This window comes from Colossoma macropomum, unplaced genomic scaffold (genome assembly GCF_904425465.1).
Source record: "Colossoma macropomum unplaced genomic scaffold, Colossoma_macropomum, whole genome shotgun sequence".
Lineage (NCBI taxonomy): Eukaryota > Metazoa > Chordata > Actinopteri > Characiformes > Serrasalmidae > Colossoma > Colossoma macropomum.
In genome coordinates, this window is record NW_023494803.1 from 13,614,297 (window position 1) to 13,629,407 (window position 15,111).

At 38.1% G+C, this 15,111-nt stretch overlaps 1 protein-coding gene across 1 annotated transcript in view; it reads left to right on the forward strand.

The window, feature by feature from the left end:
* The window catches only part of LOC118823420 (ankyrin-3-like), a 154,183-nt gene that overhangs the window by 103,028 nt on the left and 36,044 nt on the right, over positions 1 to 15,111 (forward strand). The window contains 2 exon segments of the mRNA XM_036593014.1: positions 6,710 to 6,812; positions 12,238 to 12,344. Coding sequence (XP_036448907.1) covers positions 6,710 to 6,812; positions 12,238 to 12,344 — 210 coding nt within the window.

A 15,111-nucleotide genomic window follows, 5' to 3' on the forward strand; every position in this document is an offset into this window, starting at 1 on the left:
AATATATAAAGATACACTGTTAATATGCAGTGGATCTCCCCGTTTGTTTGGTCGGAAACCGGAGGTTTGACCCTTCTTCTGGACAAGCTCGTCCATTTTACTCTCTCCCAGAAAGTATTCCCATGATTCTTCGTTTGGCTTCAAATATATGTTATAATCTTTCCATGTTGATTTCAGAGGGGGTAACCACACACTAGTGTTCTCAGGGCTTTGTGCTTGAAACAAGCCATGGAGCAGCTTGAATTGAAGCATGCTTGACGGAAATATTTTCCAAATTCCTACAGTGTCTGACAGTCGGGGGGAGTGAGTCTATGGGATGCATGTATGAGACAAATTCAATGAAGTTAAAGCTGACTACTTATTTCAATTTCCAGTTCCACCTTAAATGCTGCAGCAGTTACATTCAGGCGTGTACAGGTGACAGTATGTAACTGCTGCTCCATTTAAGGAACAGAAAATTAAAAAAAAAAAAAAGCTGCTGAATAAGAAGCCAACTTCAGATGTGAAACAACGTTGAGCATAGTTTATTAATGTTAATAAGGAACACTGACAGGATGGTCTACGTACTGTTGAGTTTTGTCTTTGCTATTTTGCACAATAAAATATTTCAGATTTACTTTGGTTGTTAAATATGGTTCCTACTAAAAAGTGAAGGAACATCCCTGAATAACAATCCACTGTGAACCTACTAAAGCGTCTAAAATGTTATAGTGTATGTTCATATACACTGCATTATTATGCACACACACACACACACATATATATATATATATATATATATATGTATATATATATATATATATAGAGAGAGAGAGAGAGAGAGAGATTGATTAAATAAAGACGATATATTCAATGATATCAATCGTCATTTCAAGGGTTCTTTAGTAAAGACAGTGGTTCTATCTAGAACCATGAACACTCAAAGAACCACTTAGCATGCTTAAATGGTTCATTGCATGGTGAAATGGTTCTTCAGATTGATGGAGAATGTGTAGTATATGGTTCTAAACAGAAGCTCTTTGAAATTGGTTCTGTATAGCGCCAAAAAAGTTCTCTTGTTACAAGCTTGACATCATAACAATAGCAGAACCCTTTTTGGTGCTATATAGAATTTTTCATCAATCTGAAGAACCATTGCGCCATGCAAAGAACCCTTTAATCATGCAAGGGGACCTTTGAGTGTTCATAGTTCTGTATAGAATCACTATCTTTACTAAAGAACCCTTTAAGAATCTTTAGTCTTTAGACATGCAGTTAGCACCATGGTAATTGGTGGGGTATAAGCCTCCATTACTTGTTAGCCACATTAGCCTCGTAGCTCCTGTGCTAAAACTACAGCAGCAAAATTCGGACACCAAACACCGGGGGTAAGGATATTTTGTTTTTTTATTTGTTTATTTACACCAAACTATCGCTTTAATGGCTTTTCTCATAGCTTTGGCTGATCACACTCACCTGGTCAGGTAGAGTTAGCAGCTGGTTCAGTGTTTATGATGCGGAGAATGAGAGCGTACAGTGATGTCTTGTCATATTCATATCAGCTCCTGCTTTACTTATGCAAATGTCTGGCTTTATGGATGTGAGCACACAGTGATGATGATGATGAAGGTGATGTTTTATTATTAGTGTGTGTTGTGAGTGGGTGAAGCTGCTGGTCAGGTGAGGTAAGACGCTGCTCTGTTCTTTAACTTTGAGAGAGAAACTATTCCTCACTGTTACAAATGAAGAGCTTGTTTGGTTTTGATGATGATGATGATTATGATTATGATGATGATGATGTCATGGTTATTCATTTTCCGGCGATGTCATTGCTGTGAGCGCGTCAGGTGTGTGAGTGTGTTTGCTTCTGTTTGTGACATCAGCCGAGCATACACACACACACGAACACATGCTTAAAGAAAATAGAGTATCACTGCTGTCGGAACAAAAACATAAAAACATACTTTACTTTTAATGTAAGTCAATGTAACCATGTTTGTTTTGGTCCATTCATCATAAAATTTACAGACAATGTAAAGAGCAGCGGGCGTTTTCAAATTATGTCAAAAACTAAAAAACAACAATAATACAGATGTGAGGTTTTGCTCTGACAGCAGTGATATGCTGCTCTAACACAAGTATTACAGAGAGAGAGAGACATGGGGAGAGAGAAAGAAAAGAGAGAGACAGATACACAAGGGGGAGGAATAGAGGAACAAAACATGCAGATAAAGAGAGAAAGGAGGGAGGGTTGAGGTAGGGAGGAGAGAGGCAAAAAAAGGGCAGAGAGAGAGGAAGAAAGAGAGAGAGAGAAAAAAAGAAGAACAATAAAGTAAAAAAGGAAAGAGAGGGATAAAGATAGCAAAGGGAGGAGTAAGACGGAGAAAGAAAAGAGGTACAAGAGAGACATATACATAGATAGAAGAGAGAAAAAGGAGATGAAGAAATAGAGGTGTATAGTAGTACAACAGTAGTACAATAGTACTATAATACAGTAATAATACAGTAATATTGTAGCAAAATAGCAGTAGTACAGTAATACTGCAGTACAGCAGTAATACAGTAATATTGTAGTAAAGCATAACACTGTAGTATGGTAATACCATGGTACTGTAGGAGTACATTATGGTACTGTAGTACAGTAAAACAGTAGTAGTGGTAGTACAGGAGTACTGAAGTACAGTTGTAATACAGTAATACTATAGTACAGCAGTAGTACGATTATACTGTAGTGCAGTAGTAGTATAGTAATACAGTAGTAGTACAATAGTACTGTAGTACAGTAATAGTAGTAGTTTAGTAGTACTTTTAGTAGTACTTCAGTAGTAATTACTATAATACAATAGTACTTTAATACTGTAACAGTACTGTAATGCAGAATTTATAAAGTAAGAGTACAGTACTAGTACAGTAGCAATATAGTAGAGGTACAGTAATACAGCAGTAGTAATATAGTATTAGTACAGTAGCAGTGCAATAATATAGACATCTTGTAATAATACAGTAGTAATACTGTAGTAGCAATATAGTATTAGTACAGTAGTAGTACAATAATATAGTAGTCATGTAATAATACAGTATTAATACTGTATTATTATACACAATTACTGTATTATTATACACAATACTGTAGTAGCATAATAGTACAGTAGTAATACAATAATGGAATATTTATACAGTATTAGTACAGTAATACAGCAGTATTACAGTAATGCAGTATGAATACAATACTAGTACAGTACTGGAATAGTAGTAGTAGTACAGTGATACAGCTGTAATACAGCAATGCAGTATAAATACAGTATTAGTACAGTATCGGAACAGTAGTAGTACAGTGATACCCCAGTAATTCAGTATGAATACAGTACTAGTACAGTAGTAGTACAGCAGTATAGTGTATGCTGGAGCCTCAGTGTGGCGCTGCATTATCTCACTGCCTCTCACTGCTTTGCTTTTCACTCCTCTTTTTTCTTCCCTCGCTTTTTCTCTTCATCTCCAGCCCCAGAATCAGGTAAGAGTTATAACAATACATCACTCTCACTTTCCCTTTCCTCTCTCTTCTCTCCCTGCTGCTCTCTCTCCTTCGTTCTGTTTCTTTTTCTTGTTCTGTCTCTTTCGCTCTCTCTCATTCCTCTTCCTGTCTCCCTCTCTCTCTCTCTCTCTCTCTCTCTCTCTCTCTCTACTCTCATGGTTTCTGTAGCTGTCAGTTCTGTCACTGCCGCTTTCCTCCTTTACTGCAACTCACATCATGTATCACTATGTGCCACCTGGCCTGGTGCGTTTCTATAGGAGCTCATTTTACCCTGAAGAGCTCTGAAGCTCCTCAACTCAACACAGTTCTAATTCAGAAAGTGTTTACTGAGTTGTAGAATTTAGTAGAATTTACCGATTCGGTTGTAGAATTCGTTAATGGAATTAGCTAGTTCACCATCTCACGTTCTTACCTGGAGTATATTTAGTTTCAACCATATAAGCACAGTCCATAGCTGCACATCAGTGAGATCCTGCTGGTGTGGGTTTATTCTATATCTCAGTGATGCTTACACCTGAGTTGCAGTGTTACTTGTGTTCTGGAATGTGTTTAGAGAATTCCAGGCTGAGTCAGTGTGCAGTTCAGGGTGAACTGTGTTGAGCATGGGGTGTTCGGTCTGGTGTGTCACTCAGCTCATCACTCCATAATCAGCTCAGAGAGTGAGTGTGCAGGTGGAGGAGAGAGCGCAGTGCGGTTGTGTGTGTGTGTGTGTGTGTGTGTGTGAAGTTGTGGTGCCGCTGGTTTCGCTGTAGTGTTCCATGGTTGGTTTAGTTAGCATGGGTTCAGTTTTGTTGTGTTTTTATGTTGTTGTGTGTTGTGTTATTATTTCAGTGCCACTCAATGTAACTTCCAGGGACAAACCAAACCACCAATCAGCAATCAGCCACATATTTATGCCTCATTATGTTAAATATTCACAAACCAGTACATGCAATCAGTCAGATGTTAATTTCAGAGTCCATTCAGAATCATTTTTATTCTATGTCTATGAATGAAGGGGATGGTGGAGCTGTTAGGGTTCTGTGCTGGTTTCGTGGTCTACAGGTTCTCCAGAACTGCAGTTGCTCTAAAGAAGAGTGGAGAAACTGCAGCTCTCTATAGAGACACACTGCATATACATCACACAGAAGAGAGGGTGGGAAAAGAGAGATAGATAGAGAGAGGTGGGTTAGACAAAGAGGTGGAGAGAAAAAAAAACTAGAGAGAGAGAGCTATAATGAGAAGTGAGAGAGAGAGAGAGAGAGAGAGAGAGAGAGAGAGAGATGTGTGGAGAGTTGCACTGCAGCAGTGAGTTGCAGTAAAAGTGCATTAGATTAACAACATCATAAAAGTTGTCCTTCAAATAAAACACAATAAAATAGAGAAAAGAGAAAGAAGAAAGAGAAAATAAGAAACAGAGAGAAGATATAAAGGGTAAGAACAAGAAAAGAGAAGAGAGAAAAAAGAAAGAGAGAGAGATGGGGGTGGAAAGAGAGAGAGAGAGAGAGAGAGAGATACAGCATTGTATATCTGCTCATTCATGTGAGTTGCTCAATAAAAGAACACACACAAACACACACTGACACAGCAGAATTGACCACACACCCACACACATACACACACACACACACACATACACACACACACACACTTTGTTCTGTAGAGTGGAGCAGCTCTGATTCCTGCTGACTGCTGCAGAACTCACACACACACAGTTTGCAGAGAGTACCACAGTTCACACAGCACTGCAGTGCACACACACACACACACACACACACACACACACAGTCATAGTGATATAGATCTCTCTCAGATTCAGACAGATTTATTCACACAGTCCTGAATTACTTTCTTCAGGCTCCACCCACACACATACTTTCACAGCTACTACTGAGGTTAGACAGGCTTTATATAAACTTACCATCCAGGCTAATATGTATATATATCACAATACCTACATTTAGAGTCAGTTATTCATTCAACCTAATGAGAAACTGTAGAACAGACTCAGTTTATATCACAATACCTACATTTAGAACCAGTTATTCATTCAACCTAATGAGAAACTGTAGAACAGACTCAGTTTATATCACAATACCTACATTTAGAGTCAGTTATTCATTCAACCTAATGAGAAACTGTAGAACAGACTCAGTTTATATCACAATACCTACATTTAGAGTCGGTTATTCATTCAATCTAATGAGAAACTGTAGAACAGACTCAGTTTATATCACAATACCTACATTTAGAGTCGGTTATTCATTCAATCTAATGAGAAACTGTAGAACAGACTCAGTTTATATCACAATACCTACATTTAGAGTCGGTTATTCATTCAATCTAATGAGAAACTGTAGAACAGACTCAGTTTATATCACAATACCTACATTTAGTGTCAGTTATTCATTCAGCCTAATGAGAAACTGTAGAACAGACTCAGTTTATATCACAATACCTACATTTAGTGTCAGTTATTCATTCAGCCTAATGAGAAACTGTAGAACAGACTCAGTTTATATCACAATACCTACATTTAGAGCCAGTTATTCATTCAGCCTAATGAGAAACTGTAGAACAGACTCAGTTTATATCACAATACCTACATTTAGAGTCGGTTATTCATTCAATCTAATGAGAAACTGTAGAACAGACTCAGTTTATATCACAATACCTACATTTAGTGTCAGTTATTCATTCAGCCTAATGAGAAACTGTAGAACAGACTCAGTTTATATCACAATACCTACAATTAGAGTCAGTTATTCATTCAACCTAATGAGAAACTGTAGAACAGACTCAGTTTATATCATAATGCCTACATTTAGAAACATACATTTAGTTATTCATCCAGTACATGTATACATATATATATAATGTACATACACTCGCAGCTGCACACCTGCACATGCTGAGACACAGATATCTTTATACCTATGGGATTATATACACTCTATCTATGTAATCTCTCTCTCTCTCTCTCTCTCTTTCTCTCCCTCTCTCTCTCTCTCTCTCTCTCTCTCTCTCTCTCTCTCTCACCATTCTGAAAGACTGTAACTCATCCCTGGAGGTTGCATGCAGTAACATTTGTGTTTTTGTTTTTGTGTTGATGTTTGTTTGTCCCTCTGTGTTTGTGTGTCCTTTTCTCTGTTTTGCTCTGTGTGTATGTGTGTGGGTGTGTGTACGTGTGTGTGTATGTGACTCTCTCACACACCCCAGTATGCGCTCCTTTAGCTCGGACAGATCCAACACCCTGAACAGGACGTCCTGTGTGAGGGACAGCATGGTGATAGAGGAGGTCATCGCTCCGACCAAAGACACGGTAAGACATACATATTTATATGTAATATATACACATATACTGTACATATACATGCCATATTTACACTTTTGGTTACATATATACGCTATACAGAGAATGCATGTATATACATTATGCACTTCATATATACACTATACACATATACATATATACACACCATTTCTGTTGGTCTGTTGAATCATGAAATTTTGACACAACGTAAAGGGCAACTGCCTTTTTCAAATTATGTAAAAAAATGAAAAACAACAAAAAAGGAGATTTTGTCCCAACAATATATACACTCGTACACATATATGTACTACATATATACACAATGAAGACTATTCATAAACACTACATACTATATGTATATATAAACATATATATATATATATATATATATATATATATATATATATATATATATATATATATATATATACAAACACTATACAGCTGCAGTACATATACGCACACTAATCATAAATGCTACACACTACATATATACACTATACACTACATATGTACATTACATACTATATAAACTATAAACATCCATACATGCACTAAACACATATGTATACACTGTAAACAGACATATATACACTATTCATCTACATGTATACACAATAAACTAAATATATACCCTGTATTCATACATATATGCTCTTTACACTACACACACACACACACACACACACACACACACATATATAGACTGTGCACATATATGTATACACAGTACAGTGCACATTAATACTATACACTACATGTATTCGCTGATGTCGGAAAAAAAACTTGCATCTCCAAAATGGTAACTTTACAGGAGAAGGAAAAAAATTACTTTACTTTTAATGTAAGTCAGTGGAACCAGAATTTTATAATATCGGGCCATTTCTTTTGGTCCATTCATCATGAAATTTACACAAAATGTTTAGGACAACAGGCATTTTCAAATCATGGTAAAAACTGAAAAACAACAAAAATGGAGATACAACGTTTGTTCCAACATCAGCAAACTATACACTTCTCATAAACACTATACCCTACACATGTACACTATACACAACACATTAAAACAATACATTGTTTAAATACACCATACTGTACATATATACACAATTCACATACAGAGACTGTAACTTTATAGACTGTGCATGTGCACTATACATTATACATATACGTGATACACACAATACACATACATGTACTTACTATATACACACTGATAAATACATAGAGAGAAAAAGACAGACAGACAGATGGTCAGACAGTCAGACGGGGAGAGAATAAGTTGTGAAATTCCGCTCTGTCAGGATTTTCCATCACATGTTTCCTGTTTGGTCTGGTTGTTTTCTTTTCCAGCAGAATTCCTTTGTGGGGCCAAAATATGTATCTGGGATCTGGAAGTATTTTTATCAGACGTGTTCTAACGCTCCCACAGACGTTGTGGAACGGGCCTTTAGAGGCCATCGCCGTTTAGTCTGTCCTTCTATCTGATGTGTGTGTGAAAAAAACTCAGCAGACTGAGGACCCAATGCTGTCTGACCTGTAAAACAGACTGAGGACTCACTGCTGTCTGACCTGTAAAACAGACTGAGGACTCACTGCTGTCTGACCTGTAGAGTAAAGACTGATGTTCTGATTTTTCTATTATTTCTGCTCTGAACACATTTCTCCAATAAAACAGCCTGGACTGCTTTCACTTCCTTTCCCGGAATTCATTTTCCTTCTTTCTTTCCTTCCAGTTTTTTAGCACTTGAATTCTATGATTTATGAGGAATGGGTTTTTTTGGGAGGATGTCCTGTTAACATTTCTTTCTTTCTTTCTTTCTTTCTTTCTTTCTTTCTTTCAGTTTAAAACACCTGAATTCTATGATTTATGACATATTATTTTTGGAGGATATACTTATGACATTTCCCCACTTCTTTCTGTCTTTCTTTCTTTCTTTCTTTCAGTATTATAGCACTTGAATTTTGTGATTTTTTAGGAATATTATTTTTGGAGGATGTACTTACAACATTTCTCCACTTTCTTTTTTCTTTCTTTCTTTCCTCCTTTCTTCCTTCCTTTTCTCTTCCTCTTTCTGCTTTAAGGCTGTTACTTTCTTGCATTAAGAGTATTGTAATTTCTTCAGAAAATGTAAATATAGTTTATTTTGTGCTTATATGAACAGTTGAAACACTTTTTTATGACTCTGTAGTTATTAAAACAATAGTTTAATGAACAGTCAGTTCTCCCAGTTAGCCAAAATGTAGTCAGTTGTTCCAGACATATTTGGTGTCTGAACTTCGCTTCTTTAGTTTTGCGTTGGAACTACGAGGCTAATGTTCAAGCAACAAGCGTTATTAGCCTTATTAGCCTCTATCAGTCTTCTGTCTGTACTTTAGTCCATGTTTATAGAGTCATACAGAGTCAAAGACCAAATTATCAGGACTATTAGAGATACTGAACACCTCCACACAGATGATTTAGGCATGCAGTTTGCTACAGTGCTAATTGTTAGCTTAGATGTTAGCTACGTCAGTCTCCAGTGCTAAACCTAAAGAAGAACTTCAGATCCAAACATGTCTTAGCTGACTGACTACATTTGTGTGAGGTGGGATGGGGAATAAAGGAATCTTCTGATCACTTTAAAGGGGACCTGTTATGCTCATTTTCTGTTACAATTGTATTTTTGCTCTACTAGAATATATTTACAGCTTCAGTGATCCAAAAACACATTATTTCTCTCATACTGTTCATCTCTACTCACCCTCTGTCTGAAATGCCCTGTTAGAGCTCCTGTGTCTTTAAGCCCCGCCTCCCAATCAGTCCAGTGTACTCTGATTGGTCAGTTCGCCCACTCTGTCCTGATCGGTCAGCCTCCAGAGTGGTTCCACCCCTCCACGTTCCACCCTTGTCCTGCAGTCTGCAGATAGACCCTTCTCTCCTGAGCAGCTGTAAACTCCGCTGTGGCTGTTTCTCCAGCAGCATCGGTTCTGCCATACCAGTTTGATCCAGAGTCGATCCTGAAAGTCCAGTCAGCGTCTTCTCCACATGGCTACAACACTGACCACACTCATCCTCCTCCAGTAGCCGCTGTGTGCTGTGTGAGGGCGTGAGCTTTGTGACCCTGCAGAATGTTTACATGCACAAAAATATACAACATACTAAAGGAAAGGAAGAAAATGGAAAAGCATAACAGGTCCTCTTTAATGTGTGAAGATCTTCAGGGGATTAGACAAAAAGCACTCTCTCCTCATCTGATCTCGCTTTTCTGGCTTTTTACTGCCTGTTGAACTGAACTTCTTTCTTCTTTCTTCTGTGTGTTTCCTCTGAAGCTGCAGAGCGTTTTTAAAGATATCTCCTACATGGTGGACCCTCAGAATAAGGTAGAACCACAAAGTCATGACCATTTTCAGCATAATCACCTCCAACAGAGTATATGTGTGTCTGTGTCTGTGTTTCCCTGTCATCCAATCACACTCATCCATCATCCAAACACACCACTGCGCTCCTTCGCTGGCCTGCTCGCTGACGTTTGTGTTTGTTCTTGTTTATAATAAACATCATTTAGCTGGAGACGCAGCCCAGGCGCTGTTTGTTTATGTATTTATTTATTTATTTATTTTTCACGTCCCTCGTCTTTATTTTTATCACTGTTTTTGGTTCCAGTTTCAGCACAGACTACTCTGATACTACAGCAGTTCAGCCCCGCCCATTCAGCCTACAGCAGTTTAGCCCCACCCATTCAGCCTATAGCAGTTTAGCCCTACCCATTCAGCCTACAGCAGTTTAGCCCGCCCATTCAGCCTACAGCAGTTTAGCCCCACCCATTCAGTCTACAGCAGTTTAGCCCCACCCATTCAGCCTACGGCAGTTTAGCCCCACCTGTTCGGCCTACAGCAGTTTAGCCCCGCCCATTCAGCCTACAGCAGTTTAGCCCCGCCCATTCAGCCTACAGCAGTTTAGCCCCACCCATTCAGCCTACAGCATTTTACCTATGCCTATTCAGCCTTTAGCAGTTTAGCCCTGCCCATTCAGCCTATAGCAGTTTAGCCCTGCCCATTCAACCTACATGAGTTTAGCCCTACCCATTGGGCCTCCAGCAGTTTAGCCCCACCCATTCAGCCTATAGCAGTTTAGCCCTGCCCATTCAACCTACATGAGTTTAGCCCCACCCATTCAGCCTACAGCAGTTTAGCCCCACCCATTCAGCCTACAGCTGTTCCCACATTCAGCAGGGTGAAGAGGTGCTGCTGGATTGTTCGTGTTCCTGCTGAACTGCCTGCATGTCAGGGTGGTGTTTATGACTAAATCATAGAGGCCTGAAATATTTAGTGTGTCTGGGTTTTATGGCTGTAGCTAAAAGTGTGATGGAGGTTTACACTGATGTCTGCATGCTGAAGAGTTTCAGCTGCATCATATGCACCATTACTGTAGCAGTCAAAAATTTGGACACACCGACTCACGGAGAGTTATTCTTTTATTCCTTTATTGCACATTGTAGAATAACTGTAAAGACAACAAAACTGCAGAATAACAAAAAACACACTGCAAAAAATGCAGGCAAGTGAAATTATTTCAATTGTAGTCGATATATGTTATATTTCTCACTTTGACATTATTGTAAGCTTATTATAAGATAATTTAACTTATTTCTAGACACTTTTTACTTGTTTAATGTGATTTTGGTCAGTCAAATTATCTCACTGTATTGGCAAATAATTTTACATGTTTCAAGCACATTTCTTAGAACAAGCAACATTATCTGCCAATATGTTGAGATAATTTGACTGACAAAATCACATTTAAACAAGTAGAAAATGTTAAGAAATAAGATAAATAATCTTATAATTAACTCATAAAAATGTCTAATTGAGAAATATTAGAAATATTGACCAGATTCACAATAATTTCACTTGCCAAGACACCAGTTTTTGCAGCGTGCGGCATTTTGCAGTGAGCAAAACTGTGTTGATGAATCCATATCGTAAAAAAAAAAAAATTACTTTGTTTCAGAATATGTAAACATTGTTTAAGGGTTTTTGTGCTTATGTTGAAAAACAACCTGTTTGGGATTTAGTGTTTTTGTGAGGTTGAAAAAAAATACAAAAAATGTAGGATATAAAGATAATTATTTAAAATTATTTTAATTATTTTAAATTATTTTAAATAATGTTTGGACCCCTAAAACCATTTAGATCTAAGGACCTAAGTGTCTTTAAAGGTCCAAACATTTTTTAAAGGTTTTACTTGTAAAATAACACACCATGTTACGTTAGAATAAATTGAAATAAACATAAATACAGCAAAAAAAAAAACACCAAGATCAGCAGTTCAGCATGTTTTTTTCCTTCTTTTCTAAAGTTACTTTTTTTGGAGATGCGAGGTTTTGCATGTGTTCATGTGTGTGTTTGTGTGTGTGTGTGTGTGTGTGCGTGTGTGTGTGTGTGTTTGCAGCAGTTGTCTGTGAGCCGTGAGCAGAATGAGTGTCTGAGACGTTACAGCTGGACTCCGGACACTGTGGACCACACACACAACACTGTGTCCAGCCCCATACACTCCGGGTAAGAGTCAGTCTGTCTGTCTGTCTGTCTGTCTGTCTGTGGACTCCAATACAGAGTCTGTATAAGATTAACTAGACTTCAGTCTGAAATAATCACCCTGTGAACGATGGACACAGTAAACATTAAGCCCTCCAGCCTCTCTATCTAAATCCTTCATGTAAATAATTTTAAAGCCAAAATTTAATTTACCCAGAGCCCCCCACCTTCCCCCGCCCCACCCAACTGCTTACTCCAAACGTAGTCAATCACAACACGTCAATCGACTACATTTAGAGTGAGGGAGAAAAGTAAAATAAAATTTTCACTGAAGTATCACTTAAAGGAATTTACAGCTACTATAAGATCTCCTTAAAGGAATTTACAGCTACTATAAGATCTCCTTAAAGGAATTTACAGCTACTATAAGATCTCCTTAAAGGAATTTACAGCTACTATAAGATCTCCTTAAAGGAATCTACAGCTACTATAAGATCTCCTTAAAGGAATCTACTGCTAGTATAAGATCTCCTTAAAGGAAACTAAAGCTACTATAAAAGCTCCTTAAAGGAATCTACAGTTACTATAAAAGCTCCTTAAAGAAATCTACAGCTACTATAAGATCTCCTTAAAGGAATCTACAGCTACTATAAAAGCTCCTTAAAGGAATCTACAGCTACTATAAGATCTCCTTAAAGGAATCTACAGCTACTATAAGATCTCCTTAAAGGAATCTTCAGCTACTATAAAAGCTCCTTAAATGAATCTACAGCTACTATAAGATCTCCTTAAAGGAATCTAAAGCTACTATAAAAGCTCCTTAAAGAAATCAACAGCTACTATAAAAGCTCCTTAAATGAATCTACAGCTACTATAAAAGCTCCTTAAAGGAATCTAAAGCTACTACAAGATCTCCTTGTAGCCTCAGCGCTAAACTACAAGAAGAATTCTCCAAGAACACTGCTATTCAATTGCCAACTTTCGTTAGCACATTAATGTTATGTTATCGCTAAGCTAACTCTGTTGTACCTTGACTTATCCTGTTTTAATGCTAGTTAGCAGTTCTGGCCTTAAATGTGAACATTTGAAGGCTGTAAAAGACCTTCAGGTAATGGTTTTTAGCTCGTACTCTGCAGATTTGCAGCTCTTTTAGTAAATATTTAAACTTAAAGCCTAACTCTGCATATAACTGCCCTGTTAGCCGGTCAGCATTCTGAGCTTGTCGTTCTTGTTGTTCTTTAACCTGCAGATTTTCCTCCTCAGAGCCAGATTGCACTAAAATATTCTACTTTGTAAAGTCTACGAATGTTTGAATGATGTTATATTTCCATTTAGACAGGGACATTGCCTGGCCACTTTATCAGAAACGCCTCTCCTGTAGCTCCACCTTGCTGGGTTCAGTTAGAGACCGTAGAACATGTGCTGATAGTTTGTGTTGAGGATGGCTAACACCAACAAAAGGCTAACAGATGAGCTGCAGACTCTACGTGTTCACCAGCAAGGCCGAGCAACAGGAGAGGTGTTTCTGATAAAGTGGCCAGGGAGTGTATAGTTACAGGCTTTGCCAAACAGAATTTTTCATTTGCTTTGATACCCAAATGCATGCTGGTCCAGTGTGGTCTGTGTTTGAGTTTTGCTGCTATCATCATGCCAATGCAAATCAAACAGTTAGTTATGAGCCATGTTTGGCTAATGATTAGCGCCGACGTTAACGGTGGAGCATTACAGAGTCTGTGTGTGGTGTTTTTCTCTGGCCAGGCGTGTTTGTGTGAAGCACACAGTGTTGTTATTGTTATTGTTGTTTGTTTTGCTCTGCTTGTTCTTCTGGTCTTATTTCTCCCGTCACTCCAGCGTCCCGTCTGGCCTTCATGTGAGCCGTGTGACCGTTACAGCGAACGCAATAATGAGTGTTTGTTTTTGCCTCCTGCACTCTTTTCTGTTCTTCTTTTCGTTTGTTTTGTTTTTGTTTTTCTTTCACAGCCCTTCCTCCCCGCTCCCCCAGTATGACTCCAGGTGAAAACTGTCTACAGTTACCTCTCTCTCTCTCTCTCTCTCTCTCTCTCTCTCTCTCTTTCTTTCTTTCTCCCTCTCCCTCTCTCTCTCTCTCTCTCTCTTTCACTCTCGCTCTTTCTCTTTTGTCTCTCTCTTTTATCTCTCTCTCTTTTATTACTTTCACTGTCTTTCTCTTTTTCCTCTCTCTCGCTCTTTCTTTTTCTCTCTCTCTTTCCCTCTTTCTTTCTTTACTCTCACTCTCTTCCCTGCTATTTCCTCCTTTTATCTCTCTCCCTTTCTCTTTCTTTTATCTGTTTCTCTCTCCCCTTCACTTTTTTAAGCTTATCCTCTTTCTTTCTTTCATTCTCATTCTTTCTTTCAGTCTCGCTCTCCATGCTCTTCTTCTTCCTGTCTTAAATCTCTCTTTCATTCTTTCTCTTTCTTTCTCTCTTTCTCCCCATTTCTCTCTCTGCACTTTCTCTTTCTCTCTTACTTTCTTTCTTTTATCTTTTGCTCTCTTTCTGTGTATGCTAACCCACACTGTGTAGTAGTAGCCATGTGATTGTGTCATTAGACATTACTGCGTTACACTGGATAGATCAGACATCACTGCAGTACACTGGTTAGATCAGACATTACTGCATTACACTAGTTAGATCAGATTTCACTGCATTACACTGGTTTGATCAGACTTTACTGCAGTTCACTGGTTAGATTAGACATTACTGCATTCAACTGGTTAAATCAGACATTACCACATTACACTGGTTAGATAAGACATTACCGCATTACACTGGTT